At 43.5% G+C, this 26,126-nt stretch overlaps 1 protein-coding gene across 11 annotated transcripts in view; it reads left to right on the forward strand.

Moving 5' to 3' along the window:
• The window catches only part of GRAMD1B (GRAM domain containing 1B), a 269,620-nt gene that overhangs the window by 116,380 nt on the left and 127,114 nt on the right, over positions 1–26,126 (forward strand). For 9 of the 11 annotated variants that reach the window (XM_074400747.1, XM_074400755.1, XM_074400748.1 and 6 more), the window contains one exon: positions 5,303–5,380. In XM_074400747.1, coding sequence (XP_074256848.1) covers positions 5,303–5,380 — 78 coding nt within the window. The remainder of the gene's footprint in view (positions 1–5,302; positions 5,381–26,126) is intronic. The other 2 variants (XM_074400749.1, XM_074400754.1) reach the window with 1 other exon arrangement.

Consider the following 26,126-nt stretch of genomic DNA (forward strand, 5'->3'; position numbering starts at 1 on the left):
ACAGCAGGAGGGATTTAAGACATCCTAGTTCCGTATCTAGCTGTCTTGAGCGAATGGCAAGCAGTGGCTTATACAAATTCCCTTCCTTGCAGTGTTAAGCCACCTTTCAGTCATCCGGCGCCGAGGTAAAGTCATTCTAAATCCTAGTTTAGAGTTTCTTTTTCACGGTTTCCAACAGACAGGTTCATCTGTTAGTGCCCTCTGCTGGACTTCCTCCAAGTTCTTTTCAACCCCCTGAATCCCAGAGTGGACCCAGACTGGATGCCTTATCCTGCCAAGTCCTTGACTAATCTGGAGTGGATGGGGATGTGTTTCGTGACCTTGTAGCATTCTGCATTCCTTTATAAACACTCTGCCATGGAGGTTGCTTTTTTTTCATGGTCTCAGAAGACTTTATTTAGGGAGCAGTGTGAGCTGCCTGGAGTTCAGGTGACCTGTATCACTGGAAAAGGCTCATATAAGAGAAGAACTGAAAGAGTGTTTACGAGAGGATGAGGCAGTGTCTGAATCTCTGGAAATTCTGCTCAACAATATTATTTCATGGGATTGCGTGGAAGAGTGGTTGATATCCATTTAACTTATTTTTAAATTAAAAAAAAAATTTTTTTTTTTGAGGCAGAGTCTTGCTTTGTCACTCAGGCTGGAGGGCAGTGGCATGATCTTGGCTCACTACAACCTCCATCTCCCAGGTTCAAGTGATTCTCCTGCCTCAGCTTCCTGAGTAGCTGGGATTACAGGCAAGCACCATCACACCTGACTAATTTTTGTATTTTTAGCAGAGACGGGGTTTCACCATGTTGGCCAGGCTGGTCTCAAACTCCTGACCTCAGGTGATCCACCCCACTCTGCCTCCCAAAGTGCTGGGATTACAGGCATGAGCCACCACTCTCAGCCCATTTAACTTCTTTAAGACTTGAAAAACAAGCTCAGACAATGGGAGAAGAGAGGACCAGGCCTCTGCTGAGGGTGCTGGAGAAGGAAAGATCCTGTGTATGCCCTATGCCTGTTGCCACCATGGATTTATCTACAGTTCCTACAGCTCAATGTTTACCTCTCGATGTGTTCCCTGGAGCTTTCCAACAGAGGTGTCCACCAGCTATACCTTGTTCATTTTTTCTGTTGCTGCTACATGGCAGTCCGTGGTGAATATTTGTATGTCTTAGACTGGGAGCTCTTTGCTGAAAAGACCACGTCCTGATCATCTTTACAGCACTGTCTCCTAGTGCTGGGTACATGAGAGGGGTGAATGAAATTGAACTCAAATGCCTTTTCTTCACATTTCTGCATGTTTTGAGTCTATCCAGTTTTGAGTGTCAGCACAAAAATCTTGTTGTTAAGACAGCATTCTCTTAATGGTCCCAGAAGGACGTGATGTTTCTGCATTCTGTGTCCCTTAGCATTTAATATATACTATTGAGAGTTATCATTTTTCTGCTTTTAAATATCATTATTTATATTGAATCTTACTTTACAGATTCTAAGCACTTTGAGAGCAAAGTGTCCTTGTCTGATTCATGTCTTTCTTTTCCTATAACTCACAAAATGATGCCTTACATATAGGCTAACGGCATCTACCATTTATATAGCAGTTAAGATGTGACAGATACTCTTTTCTGTACTTCACATTTCTTTCTCTTTTTCCTTCCTCCTTTCTTTTTCTTTCCCTCTTTCTTTCCCTCTCCTTTCCCTTCCCTTCCCTTCCCCTCCCTCCCCTCCCATCCCTTTCCCTTCCTTCTCTCTTCTTTCATTTCCCTTTCCCCTTCCCTTCCCTTCCCTTTCCCTTTTCTTTTCCCTTCCCTTCTCTTCTCTTTTTCTTTTTTCTTTCTTTCTTTTCTTTCTTTTTTTTGAGATGGAGTCTCACTCTCGCCCAGGCTGGAGTACAGTGGCATGCTTTTGGCTCACTGCAACCTCTGTCTCCTGGGTTCAAGTGATTCTCCTGCCTCAGCCTCCCAAGTAGCTGGGATTACAGGTGCTTGCCACCATGCCCAGCTAATTTTTTTGTTTGTTTGTTTTTTGTATTTTTAGTAGAGATGGGTTTCGCCATGTTGATCATGGCTGGTCTCGAAAATCTGACCTCAGGTGATCCACCCACCTCAACCTTCCAAAGTGCTAGGATTACAGGCATGAGCCACCATACCCAGCCATTCTCTCCCTCCCTTTCTTCCTTCCTTTTCTTTCATGTTTCTCTCTCCCTCTTTTTTTTTTTTTTTTTTTCTTTTTTGATATAGAATCTCACTCTGTCACCTAGGCTGGAATACAGTGGCTCAATTACAGCTCACTGCAGCCTTGACCACCCAGGCTCAAGTGATCCTCCCACCACAGTCTTCCGAGTAGCTGGGACTACAGGTGCACACCATCACTCCTGGCTAATTTTTAAAATGGAGATGGAGTCTCACCATGTTGCCCAGGCTGATAGGGAACTCCTGGGTTTGAGCGATCCTCTAGTCTCAGCCCCTCAAAGTGCTGGGATTGCAGGCATAAGCCAACACACCTGGTTCCATGTTACAGACTCTTAACCATTGTTTTGATGTTGCTTCTTGTACACATAGCGTGATATGAATACTTGTTGGATACATGTAGTTGGATATTCATTTGGAACCAATACAGTTTTAAGGTGATCCATTGTTGCTTTCTTCTCCACCATCGGAACTGTTTTCTTTTTTTTTCTTTTTTTGGAGACGGAGTTTCACTTCTGTTACCTAGGCTGGAGTGCAATGGCGCAATCTTGGCTCACCGCAACCTCCGCCTCCTGAGTTCAGGCAATTCTCCTGCCTCAGCCTCCCCAGTAGCTGGGATTACAGGCACGCGCCACCATGCCCAGCTAATTTTTTGTATTTTTAGTAGAGACGGGGTTTCACCATGTTGACCAGGATGGTCTCGATCGCTTGACCTCGTGATCCACCCGCCTCAGCCTCCCAAAGTGCTGGATTACAGGCGTGAGCCACCGCGCCCGGCCCGGAACTGTTTTCTAAGCCATGGGAAGAAAGGCCAGAGAAGGGCACCAGAAAGGCGGTGATCTCCGGTTCTGGTTCCAGAGCCTCCCGATTGATTTTCCTTGTTGAAGTTCTGGTTTGGAAATCAACAGTGCCATCTAGTGGGATAACTTGCAAATATCAGCTTAGAATTATTTTTCTGAAATCCATGTACATGGTCTTGCGTTCTGGGAGCCCGCTTTATTAGTTTAAAATTTTGATTGGCAGAGGGAAGATAGGGAGACTAGGAAGAACCAGCCTATCCTGGCCCGATGGGAGTCAAGTTTGACCTCTGCTTTGAAGAGACTGCAATGCTGATTGTGGTTGGCTTGGTTGAGCCCCGTTTACTATTGTAAATGATGTCCTCCCACTGTGTAGACCAATACTGTCTCTTGACACCTGCCTCTGGAGCTGCGTGGGCTTTGGAATTGGAGTTCCAGTCATCTGTGTGCTGCCTTCTGTGAAGTAACACTTCTCTTAGGTTGTCTGTAAGAGGGTGCTTGATGCATGTAACAGGTCAGTTCCAAGTAACTTGAGTCCACAACATCATAGTGGAATTAGGTTACGAGGAGTTTGTAAAAGGCAAATCCATCCAAGCTGGCAAAGTAAAAATGTTGAGCAGCCACTGCACAGTGGACAAGCCATTAAAACGTGCTGCATGGAAAGGAAAGAGAAAGGGATTCTGTGCACAGTGAGTTCTGCCTGGCAGCTGGAGGCTTTGTGTACAGCGCTGTTCTGGTTCCTGGTGTGTGTGGTATGTGTATGGTTTCTTGTGTTTGTGTTTGAAAATTTGATGTGAATTGCTTTTCAGGTCATTTGCTTCTAGTTGGAAGAACAAAACGTAAGAGCATGGTTGTAACTGTAGCCACAGAACTCATGCGCTTCTTTGGCTGAGAGTGTACAGACATTGGAGCAAGCACTTGCTTGGCAAGATTGTCCAGCTTGCATTCTACTGGGCATCTAGGCTCAGGAATATATAGAAACCAGTGAACCTTAGTGCAGCAAATGATCCACGAGAATGAGGAGAAGATGTTGGTTATGTGTTAGCCTTGGTTATAATGACATTTATGGTAATTGGGATGTATTATTAATAGAACCCATGTGAAGCAGGCGTTGGCCAACTTTCTGGTAATAAGGATTTATTATTAGTAGAACCTATATAAAGCAAGTGTTGGCCAACTTGCTCTGTAAAGGGCCAGATGATGAGCATTGTAGGCTTTGTAGGCCTATGGTGCCACTACTCAACTTACTCAACTCTGCCTTAACCACTCAGCTCTGACATGGTAACAGGAAAGTAGCCAAAGATAATATGTAAATGTAGGCTTAGCTGTGTTCCAGTAAAACTTCATTTGTGGACACTCCATTTGAATTTCACGTCATTTTCACCTGTCGTGAAATATTCTTTTTTACATTTTTTTCTACCAACCACTAAAAAGTACAAAAACTATCCTTAGTTCATGGGGCTGAACACAACACGTGGCTCCAGATTTAGCCTAGAGTCTCTAGTTTGTAGACTCCTGATCAGATGGCTGGAGTATTTAATCATAATTAATAAAAATGATTTGTTCATCAGTACATGAACAGTGAGTGTCATGAAGTGTCTGGTAAGTTTTTCTTTCTGTGGAGTAAGAGAAAAGGCCGTTCTTTCCCATATTACTTTAAGGTGTGACCTCTCAGAAGAATTCTGCCTGAACTAAAGCTGTATAATTATATCACCTACAGTGCCTTAGGCATGGAAATTCCACCCTTTATCCCTTCTTCTATTTCTCATCCTCCTCAGCCTCCCCCAGGGGCAGAGTAGCAGACTAAGCAATCCTGGACCCCATCCAGCCTTTTGCCTTACTGGAGAAGCAGACTAGGGGACCCTTAGTCTTCTGCCTTAGGGGAATTCCCCTGCTCCCACACCTCTCACACTCTTCCCCAACACCCCACCCAGTCCACGTCAGTGGCTTGAGAAACTCTGGTGGACTGAGGAGAATGGGATTATCTTATCAGAGAGAGGAAGAGGAGTGATTAGAGAGAATACTGGACACATTTGCTCTTTGAGGTATATGCAGCCAGGGAAGAGTGTGGTAGCGCTGTGAGATGGGCCTCTTTTGTTTCGGCTGGCAGCAGACAGTCTGCAGGTGTGATGGCTGGGGATTTTACCAGCCTCGTGTCATTTCTCATATCGTCTAACTGTGCACTCTCTATGCTAGACTTTTTTGGGGGAGTTTGTATCTTTAAAATTTTGTAACCCCATGTCTTCGTCTAGCTGAAGTCTAAGTGACCTCCCCCAGGGTTGAGAAAGAAGCTGAAGTTAACGGTCGATATCCTGTGTCTTTCCTCAGCAGCCAACAGAGCAGTCAGCAGAGCAGCCACGACGATGATTCTAGCAGGTTCCTGAGTCCTCGAGCCCGGGAAGAAAGGTAAGGTCCAATGCAGAGGGTGAGATGGGGGCAAAAAATAGAGGGGGGTGGGGTGGAATGTTTGAGGAAGATTGTGCCTCTGCTCTGTGCACAGCATGTAGAAAACTGAAGAGGAATGAGAGAGCCTCAGACCTCTGTGCTTGACTGATTAGAAAGACAACACTTTCACCCCAGAAAGGAGAAGGAGCAACACAAAGGGGCTGGTCCTGGAGGCTTTTTGTGTTCAGCAGAAGAAATCAACATGTGGCAAACCAAATATGGTGAAAACACTTCATAGTGGGCTGGGCATGGTGGCTCACACCTGTAATCTCAGCACTATGGGAGGCCGAGGCAGGTGGATCGAAAGGTCAGGAGTTTGAGACCCACCTGGCCAACATGGTGAAACCCTGTCTCTACTAAAAAATGCAAAAATTAGCTGGGCATAGTGATATGTGCCTGTAATCCCAGCTTCTCGGGAGGCTGAGGCAGGAGAATCATTGAACCTGGGAGGTGGAGGTTGCAGTGAGCCGAGATCACGCTGTTGCACTCCAGCCTGGGCAACAGGGCAAGACTCCATCTCAAAAGAAAAGACTTCATAGTGAGCTGGGTGTGGTGGCTCATACCCATAATCCCAGTACTTTGGGAAGTTGAGGTGGGTGGATCACTTGAGATCAGGAGTTCAAGATCAGCCTGGCTAACATTGTGAAGCTCCATCTCTACTGAAAATACAAAAATTAGCTGGACATGGTGGCACATATCTGTAGTCCCAGCTACTCTGAGGCTGAGGCAGGAGAACTGCTTGAACCCGGGAGCCAGAGGTTGCAGTGAGCCAAGATAATGCTACTGCACTCCAGCCTGGGCAACAGAGGGAGACTCTGTCCAAAAAAAAAATCTTCATAGTGGAATTAGGACTTGAGTCGTGCCCTGTAGGTTGGGTACGATGTGGATCAGGAGAAGGGTATTTTGTGCCTGAGGAAGTTGCATAGCCCAGGATGTCAGGTGTTGGATGGCATCAGATGGCAGCAGAGAGCATTAAGGGTTAATGGAAAACGAGGTAGGATATTTAGGATGCAATGAGAATATGGAGGCCCTTCCATGCTTGGTTGAGGACTGGAGACACAGCTAGCTAAGCACCCAGTGTGAGGACCAGCCAGCGAGTGATTTGAGCGGTGCCCGTGAATGGTAGACAGAGGTAGATTTACTGTAGCAAGTTAAACTTCTTTGCCTACAGAAAGGTGATGGTATTGATGTTAACTAAAAGGAAGTCTAGCTCTGTTTATCATTTTTATCAACAAGCTAGGTGGAAAAAGCAGAAGGTTCTTTTACCACATTTGTCAACTTATGGTAAACCATCTGCTGAGAGTGGGTAGAGAACACCAAGGATGATAGAATCAAGATTTAATATTATTTTGAGTAAAACGATGATTGGAAACCAGAAGATTTTATTTATTTATCTATTTCTGAGAGCGTCTTGCTTTGTCACACAGGCTGGAGTGCAGTGGTGTAATATCAGTTCACTACAACCTCCACCTCCTGGGTTCAAGTGATTCTCCCACCTCACTCAGCCTCTGGAGTAGTTGGGAGGATTACAGGCGTGCTCCACCACACCTGGCTAACTTTTGTATTTTCAGCAGAGACGGGGCTTTGCCATGTTGGTGAGGCTGGTCTTAAACTCATGGCCTCAAATGATTTACTTGCCCCAGCCTCCCGAAGTGCTGAAATTACAGGTGTGAGCTGCCATGCTCAGCTCACTATGAAGACTTGAAATGCCCATGAAATGTGATACTACATTTATATTATAATATAGTATATTTATATTAGAAAAGATTTATTTCACAAATGTAGAATTGCCACAAGGAACCTAATTTGAAAGGATTTCGTGTGAAAAAAAAGAATATTTTTATTTGCCAGCCAAATATGAGCCAATAATATGACAGCACTACCAGATGATCTTTGAAAATTTTTAATTCCTTCATGGAAGCATGGTGCATGAATTAAAAAAAAAAAATGTCACTGTATTCGGCACTAGTATACCCATATCTCATGTATTATTCCAGTTCTTTGGAAATAAATATTGGTGCATTAGAGTCCAGAAAAGAATGATCAGATGATAACTATATCATTATAATAAGAATTGGTTGCAGCTGGGCCCGGTGGCTCATGCCTGTAATCCCAGCACTTTGGGAGGCCCAGGCAAATGGATCACTTGAGGCCAGGAGTTCGAGACCAGTCTGGCCAACATGGCAAAGCCCCATCTCTACTGAAAATACAAAAATTAGCCAGGTGTGGTGGTGCACGCCTGTAGTCCCAGCTACTCTGGAGGCTGAGGCAGGAGAATCACTTGAACCTAGGAGGTGGAGGTTGCAGGAAGTCAAGATTGTGCCACCGCACTGTAGCCTGGGCAACAGGGCGGGACTCAGTCTCAAAAAAAAAAAAAAAAAAAAAAAGAGTTGGTTGACGGAAAGGGCTTTAACTTGGAAAAGAGATTTTTAGATATCTGAAAGCTAAAGAAATATAACTGGAGGATTAGAAGTCAGTGAGGATTGAGGATCAGGATGAGAAAAGACTTTTCTGTGATAGAGCTGTACTAACTTGGTTTTTTATCTGAGAACTAAGAAGTAAGTGACTAATGGGTGGGGCACGTATATTGTGTGGATATGCTGGACAAAGGGATGATTCATGTTCCAGATGGGACAGTGAGCAATTTCATCATGCTTCTCAGTATTACAAATAATTTAAAACTTAGGAACTGTTTATTTCCATTTAATATTTTCTTTTTTTTCCTTTTTGTTTTTTGAGATAGGGTCTCACTCTGTCTCCCAGGCTGAAGTGCAGTGGTGTGACCTCAATTCACTCCAACCTCTGCCTCTAAGGCTCAGGTGATTTTCCTACCTTAGCCTCCTGAGTATCTGGGACTATAGGTGCCTGCCACCATACCTGACTAATTTTTGTATGTTTTTGTAGAGATGAGGTCTTGCCACATTTCCCTGGCTGGTCTCAACTGCTGAGATCAAGTGACCCGCCTGCTTTGGCCTCCCAAAGTGTTGGAAGTACAGGTGTCAGCCACTGCAGCCAGCCTCCATTTAATATCTTCTGACTGCACTTGACCATGAATAACAAACCGCAGATAAGGGGGGCTACTGTAATCTCTCCCTTCATAGGAGTGTTTAAGCAAAAGCTGGATGGTGTGTCAAAAGGGATTCGTTCTGGGTGAGAATGAAACCTCTCACTTCTTCTTTCTTTCTTTTTTTTTGAGATGGAGTTTTGCTCTTGTTGCCCAGGCTGGAGTACAGTGGCACGATCTCACTTCACTGCAACCTCCGCCTCCTGAGTTCAAGCAATTCTCCTGCCTCAGCCTCCCGAGTAGCTAGGATTATAGGCATGTGCCGCCACGCCAGCTAATTTTGTGTTTTTAGTAGAGATGGTGTTTCTCCATGTTGGTCAGGCTGATCTCGTACTCCCGACCTCAGGTGATCTGCCTGCCTTGCCCTCCCAAAGTGCTGGGATTACAGGCATAAGCCACTGTGCCTGGCCAAATCCTTATTTCTTTAGATTATAAAGTCTTGTGAATTCTGTCCTAGTTTTCAGTTTTGTGCCCCCTATTAATCAAAACAGCTAAGCTCATCAATTTAGACCAATGTATATGGAGACATGGCACTTCCAAGGAGCAAAGATCCTTGTCAAGATGCTTAATCAGGTGCGATCTGATAGCAGTTCCTTCAGTCCCTGGAGTACCCTCCACTCTCTGTGAAAGGCTTTCTAGATTGCAGCAATCATAATTTCAAAATTAGAAGGGGCCACAGGGGTCCCTCAGCACAGCCACCTTCCCTGTGCTGCGTACCAAAACTCTCCAGGACTACACTGTCCATTTCTGAGCGTGATGTCTTTGGTTGCTCTTCTTCTACCAGTTCCATGATTGACAACCCCTCAACTCATTTTATATTATCTCTGTTGCTTGGGCCATTCCTGGAAGAGATGAGTAGTGCTGAGATGCATACACCCTAATACATTTTTCCCAGGGGCATGGCTGCTTGCTAAATGGAGAGAACTCTGCCTTTTGTTTGGTATTTGTGACTTTACATTGATATGACTTCTATACTAACTTTTCTCCAACCACTCACTCCTCCAACCAAAGGAAATGTTACAAAGGTCCCCCACCTAAACCTCTGCCCAGAAAAACTCTCTAGATTTCTTCTCTGGTCCTTCATTCCCTTCCTAGCCAACGTGCAGTCCCCTAGCCCCTTGGTGGTGGATGGGGATGTTGTTTTCTGTCAACTTTGGAGAGTATGAGGAACAGAGAGAATGAGGTCAGAAGTATGCTTCCTGTGGTGGTCCCTGTGACCGGCTCACCACCCTGCCGCCTGGTCCCCACAGCTTCAGAAATTGGCTCTGGTATGTGTTCATTCACCATAGCCTTTTCAAAGAAAGTCTTCCTTCTCTTCTTGGCTGCTGGATTCCTTCTCCTGGAGAGAACAAGTTTCTGGAGCTCAAATTAGTCTCCTAGGCTCGGCTGAGAACTGACTTACACTCTGCACCTAATTCTTCCTACCCAGTGAAGAATCTCCGGGTGTTTAGGATGTTGATCTGTGATGTTCTGACCTGGGGTGAAATCGGAACCCTGGGGAGATGTGGGCAGTGGTGGGCATCTGGCCTGTGCTGCTCGTTCTGGCCCCCTCTGAGGAACAGTGCACTGAGCCGTGAATTTCCCGCCCTGGTGAGGCCTCCCTGCAGTCATCTTCTGTACTCTTTGTAATGCCCCTGGGAGGCAGGTGAAGTTGGTATTATTATCACTGACTGAAAATGGTCAAGGATGAGATGGTTATTATGGATTTTTTTTCCTGTGGCTGCTTCTAATTTTCCAAACCACATCATCAGTTGAACGGTGAAAGATTGTTTCATAGAGCAGACAAAAATTAACATTGATTTCTTCTATTTTAAAGATTCAGACTATAATCTTTTGGTATAAAATGCCCTTTCAATTGGTTTAATGAAATGTTGGTGTTCTTTTTTTCTTGTCTTTGTGTAAGGTACAGAGCGGATATAATATTTAGAGACTATATAGCTACATAGCAGTGGGTGGAATGTCTTAATATGGTGTTCAGACCTAAAGATTTCTGAGAAAGGTTTTTTCCCTTATTCACATTGGTGCTTTGTCCTGAAGGAAAGCCTTCGGAACCATGACATGGGTAGAGGGTAGGTTGATGGACTGACATATGTTTGCTGGGTGGGTGTGGCCTCAGTGAGAATTGATTTTTATGAAAATGTGTTTATTAGGAAATGGAGACTGACTCAGACATAAGAATAGTTCTTCCAGGTTTCCAGTTGAAAGCAAAATAGGTAACTTCCCCAAAGTGTGTGTGTGTGTGTGTGTGTGTGTGGTGTGTAACAGTAATACATTTTTTTGGGGGGACAGAGTTTTGCTCTGTCACCCAGGCTGGAATAGTGGCATGGTCTTGGCTCACTTCAGCCTCCACCTGCTAGGTTCAAGGGATTCTCCTGCCTCAGCCTCCTGAGTAACTGGGACTACAGGTGTGCACCACCACGCCTGGCTAACTTTTGTATTTTTTGGTAAAGACGGGGTTTCACCATGTTGACCAGGCTGGTCTCGAACTCCTGACTTCAAGCAATCCACCTGCTTCTGTCTTCCAAAGTGCTGAGATTACAGCCGTGAGCCACTGCACCCAGCCTAATTGTAAATTTGTAAAGGCAATTTACTTAGTGTTACTCAACCCTTGACCTTAGTTTCCTCCTTTGTAAAGATTTGATGTCCATTGGATTTTCTTGTAAAGAATACATGAGAAACCATTCGTGAAGAGCCATTAAGTAGATGCTTAATAAATGGTAGCTGCAAGTACTCTGATTCTGGCTGTCAGATTTTACTCTCAGTTTCCCACCAGATCTTACACTCTTCCATCCTTGACAAAACAGAGACAAAGCCGGGCACCATGGCTCACGCCTGTAATCCCAGCACTTTGGGAGGCCAAGGTGGGTGGATTGCCTGAGCTCAGGAGTTCAAGACCAGCTGGGCAACGTGATGAAACCCTGTCTCTACTAAAAATACAAAAATTAGCCGGGCATGGTGGCGGGCGCCTGTAATCCCAGCTACTCGGGAGGCTGAGACAGGAGACTTGCTTGAATCCAAGAGGTGGAGGCTGCAGTGAGCCGAGATCATACCACTACACTCCAGCCTGGGCCACAAAGCAAGATTCCATCTCCTAAAAAAAACAAAATCAAACAAGCAAAAAAAATAACTCTGTGGTTTTCCTTTTTTTTTTTTTTCTTTTCTTTTTTTTAAAATTTTTGTTTTAACTCAGTGGTTTTCAATCATCAATAAAGAACACTCACTCCTTATCACAACAGGACATGGCATGACCAGGCACTCGCCTACCTGTCCAGAAGCCTTTCCTGGCCACTCACTGCTACCCCTCTCCTAGGATATGACGCTGCAGCAACACTGAAGTATCTGTGGTTCCTGAACACGCCTTGCTTTCTCCCGCCTCCATGCTTGTGTACATCTTGTTCCCTCGCTTGCAGATGCTGTCCATGTGACAGACTCCTACTCCTCTTGCAGTTCTCAGCTGAAGCACAGCCCCCTCTGTGGAGTTTTCTGGAAACCCTCCCACCCCCGCCCTCACCCTAAGCAGAGTAGCTGTGTTACTCTGGGGCAAGTTTAATTTCCCAAGCCTTGGTTTTCCTAAACCATGCAGATAATGGCAGGTACTTGATAGGGCTGTTGAGGGGATTATATTTTAAAACGTATGCGAGATTTATCGCACAGGGTTAAGCACATAGCAGGCACTTACTGACATTCTTTCTTTTTTTTTTTTATCTTTCAAGACAATCTCACTCTGTTGTCCAGGCTGGAGTGCAGGGTTTCACCATGTTGGCCAGGCTGGTCTTGAACTCCTGACCTCAGGTGATCCACCTGCCTCGGCCTCCCAAAGTGCTGGGATTACAGGCCTGAGCCACCATGCCCAGCCGCCACTAAGTTATATTGAGAAAGCGAGTACCTGGGTGTCTCAGTTCAGGCAGCTGTAACAGAATAGTACAGACTGGGTGTTTTGTACACCACAGAAAATTGTTCCTTTTCATTTTGGAGGCCTGGAAGTCCAAGATCAAGATGTGGGCATTCAATGTGTGGTGAGGTCCTGTTTTCTTCACAGCCAGCTGTCTTCTTGCCGTGTCCTTACGTGGTAAAAAGGAGAACTCTGATCTATTCAGCCGCCTCATAGAGGCACTAGTTATAGTCACCAGGGCTCCACTTTCATGATTTAAGGCCCCAACTCTTTTTTTTTTTTTTTTTTTTTTTTTTTGAGACGGAGTTTCGCTCTTGTTATCCCAGGCTGGAGTGCAATGGCACGATCTCGGCTCACCGCAACCTCCGCCTCCTGGGTTCAAGCAATTCTCCTGCCTCAGCCTCCTGAGTAGCTGGGATGACAGGCACGCGCCACCATGCCCAGCTAATTTTTTTGTATTTTTAGTAGAGACGGAGTTTCACCATGTTGACCAGGATGGTCTCGATCTCTTGACCTCATGATCCACCCGCCTCGGCCTTCCAAAGTGCTGGGATTACAGGCTTGAGCCACCGTGCCTGGCCAGGCCCCAACTCTTAATACCATTGTACTGGAGGTTAGGATTTCAACGTATGCATTTGGGGGTGGGTCACCAACACTGAGCCTGTAGCACCAGGTCACTCCGAAATATTCTTGTGAGAAAAATCACTGTGGTCCCAGTGAGGGAGATGGATTTTATGGACAAAGACTGGAAGTAGACAAAGGAGGAAACTGGTAATATAATAGCTTACCCATTAACGATTCTTGTTTAATATGTTTGTTGAGCACATACTACATGTCAGCCACTCTTAGGCAGTAGAGGTACAGCTATGAACAAGATGAGTACTGTCTCTCATGCTGCATGTTTTCTAGCGAGGTGAGCTAGACAGTAAACAAATAAGACATCCAGGGGTAACAAATGCTATGAAGAAAATCAAACATGATTGAGGAGATCAAGGCTTGGCTGCTGCAAGTTAGGAGTGAGGAGTGGTCCCTACCCCAGAAGTGTATCTCACGAGGTCATCAGGGATGCAGTGAAAGAGTGATGCTCAAGGAGACAGGAAGAAACGGCCACATACAGGATGTGGCTCCATATCTGTGATGCACCATGGTTAACAGAGGAAGGATTGTAGGACCCGATGGAAAGCTGGAGCTCAGGGAAATTGGTGGGGTGGGGGGTGGTTCCTTGCCTCTCTTGTTTACCCCCTCAAGGTTGACCGCTTGGATGGCCCAGGAATGGCAGGTGCTAGAGGAATGGTATCCATGTGGGCATGAAATAGGGCAGTGGACCAGTGGACTAAGAAGAGGGAAGGGCTCATCAGCACCCACTCAGGGAGTCTGTCCATTTATATCCCCAAATGAAGTGTTCTAGAATAGTTAAAAAAAAAAAAAAGATGGAAATCGTGCTTGTCCTGTGGTTAATGTGTATGTGCCTATTAGTATTATTATCATTAAAATATTGAGTCAAGGAGGAAAGATTTGAAGAGCAGAGGTGGCAGTGAATTTAATTTAGGCATATACAATGAACTACCCATGGAGTGATGGAGTGTGCCAGTGGAGAGACATGCTAGGCCACCAGCTACACAGTTTGAAGCTCAGGGGACAGGACTCAGACTACTTATTTGGCAGTGATCACTATGAAACAGCACAGCAACAAGAATATAGTTGAGGCAAGAGGAAGCAGAAGACAAAGGAAGGAAGAATTTTAAAAGATGGTCCAATGAAGTCAGGATGACTAGGAGATAGTAATAGAGACGCAACAAAGAGTAGTTAAAGGGTAGAAATAGGTAAGAAAAGGACTGAAAAGAATCGTCTGCAGTGGCAATTTGTGGGGGTCATTGCTTACTCCAGAGTAGTTTCAGAAGAGTATATTTGAGGGAGGGAGAAGAGACTGACCATAGTGATTTCATTCTAGAAATCTGCCTGGGAGGAGGAGAAATAGGGAGGATACCTAGAGGAGAAAGCAGGGCTGATTAGGGAGAATTCTTGTTTTAATATGGAGAGACATAAGCACTTTTTAAAATAATCTCTGAAGTAGAAATTGATAGCTCAGGCTGAGAATTTCAGAAAGGATAAATTCATTTGTTCATTCATTCAACAAACTGATCAATTATGCACTATAGGCCAAGTGTGATGCCTGGCACCTGTAATTTCAGTGCTTTGCGAGGCTGAGGTGGGAGGATCACTTGGGGCTAGGAGTTTGAGACAAGCCTGGGTAACCTGGTGAAACCTCATCTCTACAAAAAATACTACTGCATTCCAGTCTGGGCATAGAGCAAGACCCTGTCTCAAAAAAGCAAAAAAGAGCACTATATTCTGGGGTTTTCAGTCTTGTTGAAGGGAGAATATTAAACACATTTGAGAAAATGCAAACTTGGAATTTGGATGGGTGCATTAAAAGAAGGGAATGTAGTACCAGCCAAAGTGTATCATGAAAGAAGCTGGACCCAGCCAGAGGGGCTGGGACCAAGGGCGTAAGTCCTGGGTAAAGACTAGAAGGATGAATTGGAAACAGTGATGTGAGACAGAAGAGGTGATATGGATGAGATGAAGCAGGAGCTTTGATGACCAAGATGACTAGGATATAGTAACAGAAAAGCAAGAAAGAATAGTCAAAAGGGTCTTGGTCTTATTTTAAGAGGCCAGGAAGCCATTGAAGATCTTTGAGACAGGAGTTGAAAGGGTCAGATTTGCTTATGAAAAGATTGCTTACATTGAAGTGTGGCAAAACGTGGAGGCTTCCCCATAAATGCTGGGAGATCAGCTGAGGCCCTTATAAGACTATTATTATATCCAAGCTAAGGATGTCAGCGTCTTAGAATGTGGATGGTGACAGTGAAAAAAGGGAGTAGATAAATTCAAGGTATATTTAGGAGAGAACCTGTCCAGGATTTGATGATAAATTGGGTATATATGGGTGTGAGAGAAGGAGGGTGTTCAGAGTTGAGTCCTAGGATTCCAGCTTGCTCAGCTTGGAGGTGCTACCTATTGAAAGATAAGGAAGCAGAGTTTTAGAGGAGGCAAGAGAGGGTTGGTCCAGATCACAGGTGAGATTACTCTTGAACAGGAGAGACTAAATGAGGTGGATGCAGGTGAGTTCCTAGATGACACAGTAGGAAAGTGAGGAGGTTAATGGCAGCAGGATCTGTTTTCTCTGTGTGATGGAAAATGGTGTCTCCTAAGATCAGTGAGGGTGGAATGAGAACAGTGTGAAGTTTGGATATAATTAATTTTAGGAGTTTTCTTGTATCAACTTTTCTCCAACTATCTTAAAAGACATTTGCGGCCGAGCACAGTGGCTCACACCTGTCATCCCAACACTTTGGGAGGCTGAGGCAGGCGGATCACCTGAGGTCAGTATTTGAGACCAGCCTGGCCTACATGGTGAAACCCTGTCTCTACTAAAAATAAAAAAATTAGCCAAGTGTGGGTACACACCTGTGCTCCCAGCTACTTGGGAGGCTGAGGCACTAGAATCATTTGATCCCCGGAGGCAGAGGTTTCAGTGAGCCGAGATCATGCCACTGCACTCTAGCCTGGGCAACAGAGCAAGATTCTGTCTCCAAAAAAAAAAAAAAAGACATTCATGTCTTACATGTCACGCTAGGACTCACCTCATTTCTTCCAATTAAGGGAGGGAGGTGAGTCTTATCACACTCATTTTATAGATACAGTAGTAGGCTGTGGTTAATTCTGTTGTAGTACTTACCATATCTTTGTGAGCCATGTGATTTATCTGTCTCCCTGCTAGCTAGTGAGATCCCGGGGACACAAACTGTGTATTTCTATTGTCTCTTGTGTCTAGCCCAGAGTAAGTGCTCAGCAATTGTTTGGGATTTGGAATTAAAGAATGAATGAATGGAAAAACCAAGGTATTGGCATTTGAGGTCAAGGAACAAGTTTTAAGAGTTGAAGCTATGCTAGAGTAAGATTGTCACTGCCCATCTGAGTCTAGCCATTGGGATAGATAGCTTCCTAGTAGAAGAAGTGTTTTCAATTCTGCTTATTCTGTCCCAGAAATATGTCCCCAATACCATTTTCCAGAATAGTCTAGCTCCGTCTACCTGCCTGACCACTGAACTCCCCATGGATTCATGGACACTCAGGTGATCCCTTACCGTGGGGAGAGAGCCAAGTTGCAAACCCTCTGGGAGCAGTGCCCGCTGCCCCTCCCCTTCCCCCAGCATCAGCAGCTGACATCACATGCAGGTACACAGCTCCATCCTCCTTGTCTGAGGGCAGAGGAGAGGAAACTCACCAAGTGCCCAGAGCGCTGCCAGATGTTGAAAGATGGAGGAGCACTTCATTTGGAGCTGTGGCTTGGGCAGAAGGCAGAGGAGATTTTGGTAACACAGGACCCAAGGCTTGCCCACCCTGAGCCTTCCACCTGCCTGTGTTTTGTATTGGACAACAGGGAGGGGAGAGCTTATCTGCAGGAGCCCACAGTCGACAGCTGGGGTAGCTGCAGAGGCACCAAGTCCATGCAGCTCCAGAGTGAGCCCCCAGCCCTTGAGGTCCCAGCTGCCATGTGACCAGCCCTCCCCTGAGCCCAACATGGTGCAGAATCTACAGCCAGAGACCGTCTCATGCAGCACTGCTGTAAAGCAGGCTTGTCACTACCACGTCTCCTCCCTGAGGAAGAAGCTGGCCTTTCTGCGAGTCAAGTAGGTGGCGGGGACCCTAGAGATTAGGTTTTGGATTGCCCGGTTAGCTCCCATGTTTGGAGATATTGCAGGTCCCTGCCAAAGAGGGGGACACAGTGATCCATTGCAAGAGGCTGCAAGGAAAGGCCAAGGGGTGTGGGTGGCTGGGATGTTGATTGGGGGACTGAGTCTGTGCCTCACTGTGTGCCTCCCAGCAAGGTGCCTTGGCCTCCGGGTCCTTCTTTATAACTGGCCAGGGACTATTACCTTCCTTCTTTATAATAAGTTGCTCCAGTCCATAAAAGACTTGGAAGTCCTGAGAAAGGTGCGGTAGGGAACAGTGTAGTCTGCCTGTGTAGGGTTCCCTGGGCAGGGGCGCTGGCATCTCTAGGGGTGTGGATTATTCTCTTCTACTTACAGGGACCTAAGTGGCAGGTGTTTGGGGGCATTGCTCAGTGTGTTCATTTCTATATCATCTCTTTGCACTTTGCTCTGACTCCAGAACTATTTGAGCGCACACACACTAGATGTGCTCAAATTAGGAAAAAGCACCTAAAACATCCCCCGTACCTGGCAGATGGACTGCAGTGGCTCCTGGCTGAATTTGCCCTGCCCTCTTGGCCTCCGGAACTAGAAGAGGGAGGAGGTTTTCTGGAGGAGGAAGAAGTTCCAGCCCCTAAGATCAGAATAAAATTTGAAGGCTGGCAGGCATTCTAGAGAGAGGGTCCTATAAACTTAGGGGGCAGATTTGTGTGCTTTCGCCTTTGTTTTGGCTTGAAGAGAAACATCACTGAGAAGAAGGAAAGGTGGAACAAATGAAGTGAGGAGGGGATAGAAGGAGAAAGGCAGAAAGAGGGACCAAATGGATTTCAGAGGGAGGGAGAGGCTAGAGGCAGTAGGTGGCTTGACTTCAATCCCTGCTCGCTCTCTGTCTCTCTCTTTCTCACGCGTGTGCGTGTGCACAGGCATAGATAACCTGTGATTGTTTAGCCATCTATTGACAAGGGTTTCTCATGGCTGAAGTTTTGAGGCTGGTGAGCAAAGACTGTATCCCTTCTCTGATGAGTTGGCTTCTCTGGTACTGATACTCAGTGCTGTGCTTTGCACACAGTAAGTTCTCAACAGATAATGGTAAAATAAGGAAATCTCTGATCCTGTGATGTGGTGCAAGGACAAGATTCAGTAATGACTGCGTGGAACTCAGGTTTTAGAGACTAAAAGACATGAGTTTACATTCCAGCTCTACCGTGTCCTGTCTGTGATGCTTTTGCAAAATCATTTCATCCTCTCTGAATGTTTCCTTTCTGAAAAATGAAGCTGATTGTACTTTCTTTATGGAGCTTGTGGGGATCGAACTGAGATAAAATAAGAAAGGCACTTAGCACTGTGTCTGGCACGTATCATGCAGTAAGTGGCAGCTTCTGTCACTGTCAGCAAACTGTAGTCCTGGGCTTAGCCTGTGAGGAGTGTGGTACGTGAGTTTTGAGCTCTTAGAGAACCAGGAAGTTTGTAAATGGATTAAGGGAAGCCACACATGCGTCCATGAGAGGTAATGTTTGACTTCCCAGTTGTCAGGGGAAGCCAGTCATATAAGCTCTGGTCCTCACTGTCCTGGTGAGAGACAGCTGCCCTGAGGGTGGAGTGAAGAGCCTGGCAGTTGTGTGGACAGGCTCCCAGACCCACCCGCAGGCAGCCCGCTCGGACTCCATGTGGACCGTGGGCCCAGAAGGTGTTGTTTGTTCCAGCTGATTCGGAAGAGGGCTCTGTCTCAGAAGATGCTAACTTTGATTAAATGCTGCAGTGGAAGTGTCCTTTTGTAAACAGCTTCGGTAGAGGCCCCAGATGTTCCTGTTGTTCAGATCTCAGGAATAATGTTGTTTTGTTAATGGTGGTGCTGCTGGTGGAGAGGAAGACCTAAGTTCTGCCTCCCTCTCCGTTAGTGATTCATCACTCAAACTGCTCTCAGCTCAGATTCCTCACCTGGGAGCCGTCACATCTCAGAGAGGCTGCCTCTTACCCCTTTGTCCCAGTAGGTTTTCTCTCCTCACTCGCCCAAAACTCTGGCTTATTTTCCATCTTAGAATTAATCACATTATAATTGTATTGATTTGTTGACTTGATCGTTGTCTGTCTTCCCAACTAGTCCCTAAATTGCATGAGAGCAGGGACCATCTTTGTTTTATTGTGTACCCGACACTTAGCATGGTGCCTGGCACATGATAATACTTAAATACTTACTAAATGAGTAAATGAACCAATGAATAACCATGTAAGACTTTTTGTTAACTCTGACATTCTAGGATCATGGGATTCCAGGAAGGTAGCCCAAATGGAGGGCAAAGACTGGCCCTTACACATCTATTCATCTTTTTGAACTTTTCATGCTCGTGGAAATGTGCTGATCTGTGACCACCCCTCACGTGTTCCCCTTTCTCTGATCCACGTGCACATATGCTTAGAGGGTCACATGGTCTTGTGGAAGACAGCACACAAGGCCCTTTTTTTAGGTCTTAGCTAAGCTCTGACTTTTGCGGGCAGGGCAGAGAAACAAGTGAGAGCTCCTGTCTTGCTCCTACCTTCCCGAGTTCCCAGTTTAGATCTCCTCTCTGGCAGGCCTGGCTGCTTCTGTGACCGTCAGCAGAACTGTCTGCAGGTGTAACCATCACCTGCTCTGTTTCTCTTATTCCAGCGTTTCTTCTTTGTGCTTGAGAAAGGGGGGTTGTTAATTATAGCTCAGCAAACTCCTCTTATCTTTGCTGATGCCATAGTTAGGATTTAGATTTGGACAACTGGCAGGATGAATGGTAATTTTTATTCCCCAGATTCCCTACTTCCTGCTGGGAGAAATTCCATCCTCCTACCAGTCTGAGCGAAGAAGGAATGTGAGTGGGTGGCAACTCAGGGCCTCAAGGCAGAGAGTCCAACCTCAGGCTCGTCCTGCTCTCTGCTGCATTCTTTGCCTCCCTCATACTCCAGGGTTGAGATGAAGTCAGCGGATAAACTGCTGGGTTCTCTTTTCAGCCACTCATTGATTAATCATGTACGCTCTGGAGAGCTCTTTACTACTCCTAGCTTGCCCTTTTAGGTATTGAGGAAGTCATTGTACCAGAAGTTGATGCTCTGGCTTGGGTGAAAACCCCATTACTAAAATTTTTTTGAGAACATACTATATATATTACATATCTATACACACACACACACACACACACACACGCACACATACACAAACATATATACATATACATAAATTATGTGTACACTTCTGTACTAAATATTTTATGTCTACTGTAATATAATAAAACAAATTTTAACAAGATGAAATAAACATAAATATTAATACAAGTCCTAATATTCCTTTTAGAAAATTTAAAAATTTTTATGGGTACATAGTAGGTGTATATATTTCTGGGTTACGTGAGACGTTTTGATATAGGGATGTAATAATCACAGCATGGAAGATAAGGTGTCCATCCTCGCAACCATGTATTCTTTGTGTTACAAACAATTCGGTTATACTCTTTTTAGTTTTTCTTTTTTTTTTTTTGAGACAGAGTTTCACTCTTGTTACCCAGGCTGGAGTGCAATGGCGCAATTTCCACTCAGCACAACCTCCACCTCCTGGGTTCAAGCAATTCTCCTGCCTCAGCTTCCCAAGTAGCTGGGATTACAGGCACGCCACCATGTTCGGCTATTTTTTTTGTATATTTAGTAGAGACAGGGTTTCACTCTGTTGACCAGGATGGTCTCAATCTCTTGACCTCGTGATCCACCCGCCTCGGCCTCCCAAAGTGCTGGGATTATAGGCGTGAGCCACTGTGCCCAGCCTAGTTTTTAAAAATGTACGATGATTATTGGCTATAATCATCCTGTTGTGCTATCAAATACTAGATTGTATTCTTTTTATTTTTTGTGCCCAGTAATCATTCCCGCTTCCCCGCCCCCTCACTTCTGCACTACCCTTGCCAGCCTCGGGTAACTATCCTTCTACTCTCTATCTTCATGAGGTCAATTGTTTTGCTTTTTAGTTCCCACAAATAAGTGAGAACACGCAAAGTTTGTCTTTCTGTGCCTGACTTATTTCAGTTAACATTAGTAGTCTTTAGTTCCATCCATGTTGCTGCAAATGAGAGGACCTCATTCTTTTTATGGCTGAATAGTACTCCATTGTGTGTATGTATCACATTTTATTTATCCAGTCATCTGTTGATGGACATTTGGGTTGCTTCCAAATCTTTGCTATAGTAGGCCGGGCGCAGTGGCTCACACCTGTAATCCCGGCACTTTGGGAGGCTGAGACGGGTGGAACACTTGAGCTCAGGAGTTTGAGACCAGCCTGGCCAACATGGCGAAAACCTATCTCTACTAAAAATACAACAAATTAGCTTGTAGTCCCAACTACTTGGGAGACTGAGGCTGGAGAATTGCTTGAACCTGGGAGGCATAGGTTGCAGTGAGCATAGATTGTGCCAGTGCACTCCAGCCTGGGCAACAGAGTGAGACTCCATCTCAAAAAAATCAAACCAAACAAAAAACAAACAAATCTCGGTTATTGTAAACATTTCTGCAAATAAACATAGGAGCGCAGGTATCTCTTTGATATGCTGATTTCCTTTCTTTTAGATATATACCCAGCAGTGGGATTGCTGGTCTCTATTTTCGTTTTTAAGGAACTGCAAAACTGTTCTCCGTAGTGGTTGTACTAATTGACATCTCCACCAGCAGTATACAAGTGTTCACTTTTCTACACTTCCTATCCAGCATTTGTTGTTGCCTGTCTTTTGTTTATAAGCTATTTTAACTGGGGTGAGATGCTAGATCATTGTAGTTTTAATTTTCATTTCCCTGACGATCAGTGACGTTGAGTGCCTTTTCATATGTCTGTTTGCCAAATGTTGTCTCCCATTCTGTGGGCTGTCTTTTCACTTTGTTGTTTCCTTCACTGTGCAGAGGCTTTTTAACTTGATGTGATCCCATTTATCCATTTTTGCATTGGTTGCCTGTACTTTTTGTGGTATTATACAAGACATTTTTGCCCAGACCAATATCCTGGGGTTTCCCCAATGTTGTCTTGTAGTAGTTTCATAGTTCGAGGTCTTAGGTTTAAGTCTTTAATGCATTTTGATTTGATTTTTATGTAAGGTAAGAAATAGGGGTCAAATTTCATTCTTCTGCATATAGATATCCAGTTTTCTCAGCACCATTTATTGAAGAAGCTGTTCGTTCTCCAGTGATGTTCTTGGCATCTTTGTTGGAAATGAGCTCACTGTAGATATATAGTTTTATTTCTGGGTTCCCTATTGTGTTCCATTGGTCTATGTGTCTGTTCTTACGGTAGTATAACTCTGGTTTGTTTACCTAGCTCTGTAGTAGAATTTGAAGTCAGGTAATGTGATTTCTCCAGTTTTGTTCTTTTTGCTCAGGATAGCAGTGGCTATTCTGGGTCATTTGTGGTTCCAGGTGAATGTTAGGATTGTTTTTTCTATTTCTGTGAAGAATGTCATTGGTATTTTGGTAGGGGTTGCATTATATCTGTAGATTGCTTTGGTAGTATGGATTTAACAATATTGATTCTTCTAATCTATGAACATGGATTATCTTTCCATTTTTGTGGAAAAAAATGGATGAAACTGATGAAAGAAATTAATCCTCTTTAATTTCTTTTATCAGTGTTTTATAGTTTTCATCATAGAGATCTTTCACTTCTTTGGTTAATTCCTAGGCATTTAATTTTATTTGTGACTATTGTAAAAATGGGATTACTTTTTAAGTTTCTTTTTTGGATTATTCACTGTGGGCATATAGAAATGCTACTTAATTTTTTTTTTTTTTTTTTTTTTTTTTTTGAGATGGGGTCTCACTCTGTCACCCAGGCTAGAGTGCAGTGGTGCGATCCTGGCTCACTGCAACCTCTGCTTCCCGGGTTCAAGTGATTCTCCTGCCTCAACCTCCCTAGTAGCTGGGATTACAGGTGTGTGCCACTATGCCCAGCGAATGTCTGTATTTTTAGTAGAGATGGGGTTTCACCATGTTGCCCAGACTAGTTTCAAACTCATGACCTCAAGTGATCTGCCTGCCTCAGCCTCCCAAAGTGCTGGGATTATAAGTGTGAGCCACCGTGCCCAGACTTTATTTTATTTTATTTTAATTGAGACAGAGTCTCGCTCTGTTGCCCAAGCTGGAGTGCAGTGGCACAATCTCAGCTCACTGCAATCTCTGCCTCATGAGTTCAAGTAATTCTCATGCCTCAGCCTCCCGAGCAGCTGGGATTACAGACATGCACCACCATGCTCAGCTAATTTTTGTATTTTTAGTAGAGATGGGGTATTGCCATGTTGGCCAGGCTGGTCTTGAACTCCCGGCCTCATGTGATCCACCTGCCTCAGCCTCCCAAAGTACTGGGATTGCAGGTGTGAGCCACTGCACCTGGCCAGAAATGCTACTGACATTTGTATGTATGTTGATTTTGTATCCTACAACTTTTTACTGAATTTATCAGTTCTAATAGTTTTTTTTTTTTTTTTTTTTTTTTTTTTTTTTTTTTTGGAGTCTTTAGGTTTTCCAAATACAAGATCATATCTGCAAAGAAGCATAATTTTACTTCTTCCTTTCCAATTTGATGTCCTTTATTTCTGTCTCTCGTTCTAGCTAGTACTTCCAGTGCTGTGTTGAATAACAGTCATAAAAGTGAGCATCTTTGTCATGTTCCAGATCTTAGAGGAAGGGCTTTCTCTAAGTCAACTCCCATTCAGTATGATACTAGCTGTGGGTCTGTTTGTATATGGCTTTTATTATGTTGAGGAATATTCCTTCTGTATGCAATTTTTTGACGGTTTTTATCATGAAGCATTGTTGAATTTTATCAGATGCTTTTTCAGAATCAGTTGAAAGGATCATATGGGTTTTGTCCTTCATTCTGTTGATATGATGTATCACATTGATTTGTGTATGTTGACTGAACCATCCTTACATCCCTGGGATAAATCCCACTTGATCATGATGAATGATCTTTTTAATATATTGTTGAATTCAGTTTGCTGGCATTTTGTTGAGGGTTTTTACATCAGTATTTACCAGGCATATTGGCTAATGGTTTTCTTTTTTTGATGTGTCTTTGTCTGGTTTTGGTACCATTAATAGTGGGCTTATAGAATGAATTTGGAAGTATTCCCTCCTCCTTAATTTTTTGGAGTAGTTTGAGTAGGATTAGTATTAGTTCTAGAATTCAGCAGTGAAACCATCTGGTCCCAGCCTTCTCTTTACCAGGAGACTTTTTATTATGTCTTTGATCTCATTCATTACTTGTTATTGGTCTGTTCAAGTTTTGGATTTCTTCATGATCCAACCGTATGTTTATGTACTTAGGAATTTTTCCATTTCCTCTATTTCTCAATTTGTTGGCATACAGTTGCTTATAGTAGCCACTAATGATCCTTTGAGTATCGGTAGTATGATCCTTTACATCCCAGTGATGTCTGTTTTAACGTCTCTTTTTTCATCTCTGATTTTATTTATTTAGGTCTTCTTTCTTGTTTTCTTAGTTATTCTGGCTAAAAGTCTGTCAATTTTGTTTCACTTTTCAAAAAACCAACTTTTTGCTTCATTGCTTTTCTGTATTGTTTTCTTTGTTTTAATTTCATTTATTTCTGCTCTCATCTTTATTATTTCTTCTAATGTTGGATTTGGTTTGCTCTTGATATTTTAGCTCTTTAAAATGCATTCTTAGGTTATTTATTTGAATATTATTTTCCATGTAGACACTTTTAGCTATAAACTACCTTCTTACTACTGCTTTCTCTGTATCTCACAGATTTTGGTATTTTGTGTTTCTGTTATCATTTGTTTCAAGAAATTTTTCAATTTCCTTCCTAATTTTTTCATTGGTTCACTGATCATTCAGGAGCATATTGTTTAATTTCCATGTGTTTGTATATTTTCCAAAATTCCCATTATTGATTTCTAGTTTTATTCCATTGTGGTCAGAGAAAATGTTTGATATTATTTCAGTTTTTTAAATGTTTTAAGACTTGTTTTGTGACCTAACATATGATCTATTTTTGAGAATGATCCATGTGCTCAGGAGAAGAATGCATATTCTGCAGCTGTTGGATGAGATATTCTGTAAATACCTATTTGGTCTATTTGGTCTATAGTACATATTAAGTCCAATGTTTCTTTGATTTTTCTGTCTGGAAGATCTGTTTGATGCTGAAAGTGGGGTATTGAAGTCTCCAGCTATTATTATATTGAGGTCTGTCTCTCCCATTAGCTGTAATAATATTTGCTTTATATATCTGGGTGCTCTAGTGTTGGGTGCATATATATTTGCAATTCGTTATATCCTCTTGCCAAATTAACCCCTTTATCATTATATAATGACCTTCTTTGTTTCTTCTTGCAGTTTTTGTCTTGGAATCATTTTGTCTGGTACAAGTATGGCTAACTGCTCTTCTTTGGTTTCCTTTGGCATGTAGTATCTTTTTTCATCCTTTTATTTTCAGTCTATGTATATCTTTAGGTAAAAAGTGTTCCTTATAAGCTGCAGATTGTTCTGTCTTACTTTTCATCTGTTCAGTGACTCTGTATTTTTTGATTGAAGAGTTTAGTTCATTTACATTCAATGTTATTGTTGATACATAGAGACGTTAATTCTGCTTTTTAGCTTTTTGTTGTTCTTTATGTCTTATTATACTTTCTGTGTCATGAAAAAGTTGCCATTGGTATTATTTTTGTTAGGTTCATTGTTTAGTCTTTCTATGGAAGATAAGAATATGTTATACAACACAATTACAGTGTTATAATGTTCTGTGTACTATGGTGCGTGAGTTTTGTACCTTTATATGATTTCTTTTTGTTCATCAACATCCTTTTCTTTCAGATTAAAGAACTCCCTTTAGCATTTCTTGTAGGACAGGTCTGTTGTTGATGAAATCCCTCAGCTTTTGTTTGGGAAGGTCTTTATTTCTCCTTTATGTTTAAAGCTTATTTTCACCAGATGTACTATTCTAGGGTAAAAGTTTTTTTTTTTTTGTTTTGTTTTGTTTTTTTCCAGCACCTTTTCCTTGCCTGTCAGGT

Source organism: Saimiri boliviensis, chromosome 6, assembly GCF_048565385.1.
Source record: "Saimiri boliviensis isolate mSaiBol1 chromosome 6, mSaiBol1.pri, whole genome shotgun sequence".
Classification (NCBI taxonomy): Eukaryota; Metazoa; Chordata; class Mammalia; order Primates; family Cebidae; genus Saimiri; species Saimiri boliviensis.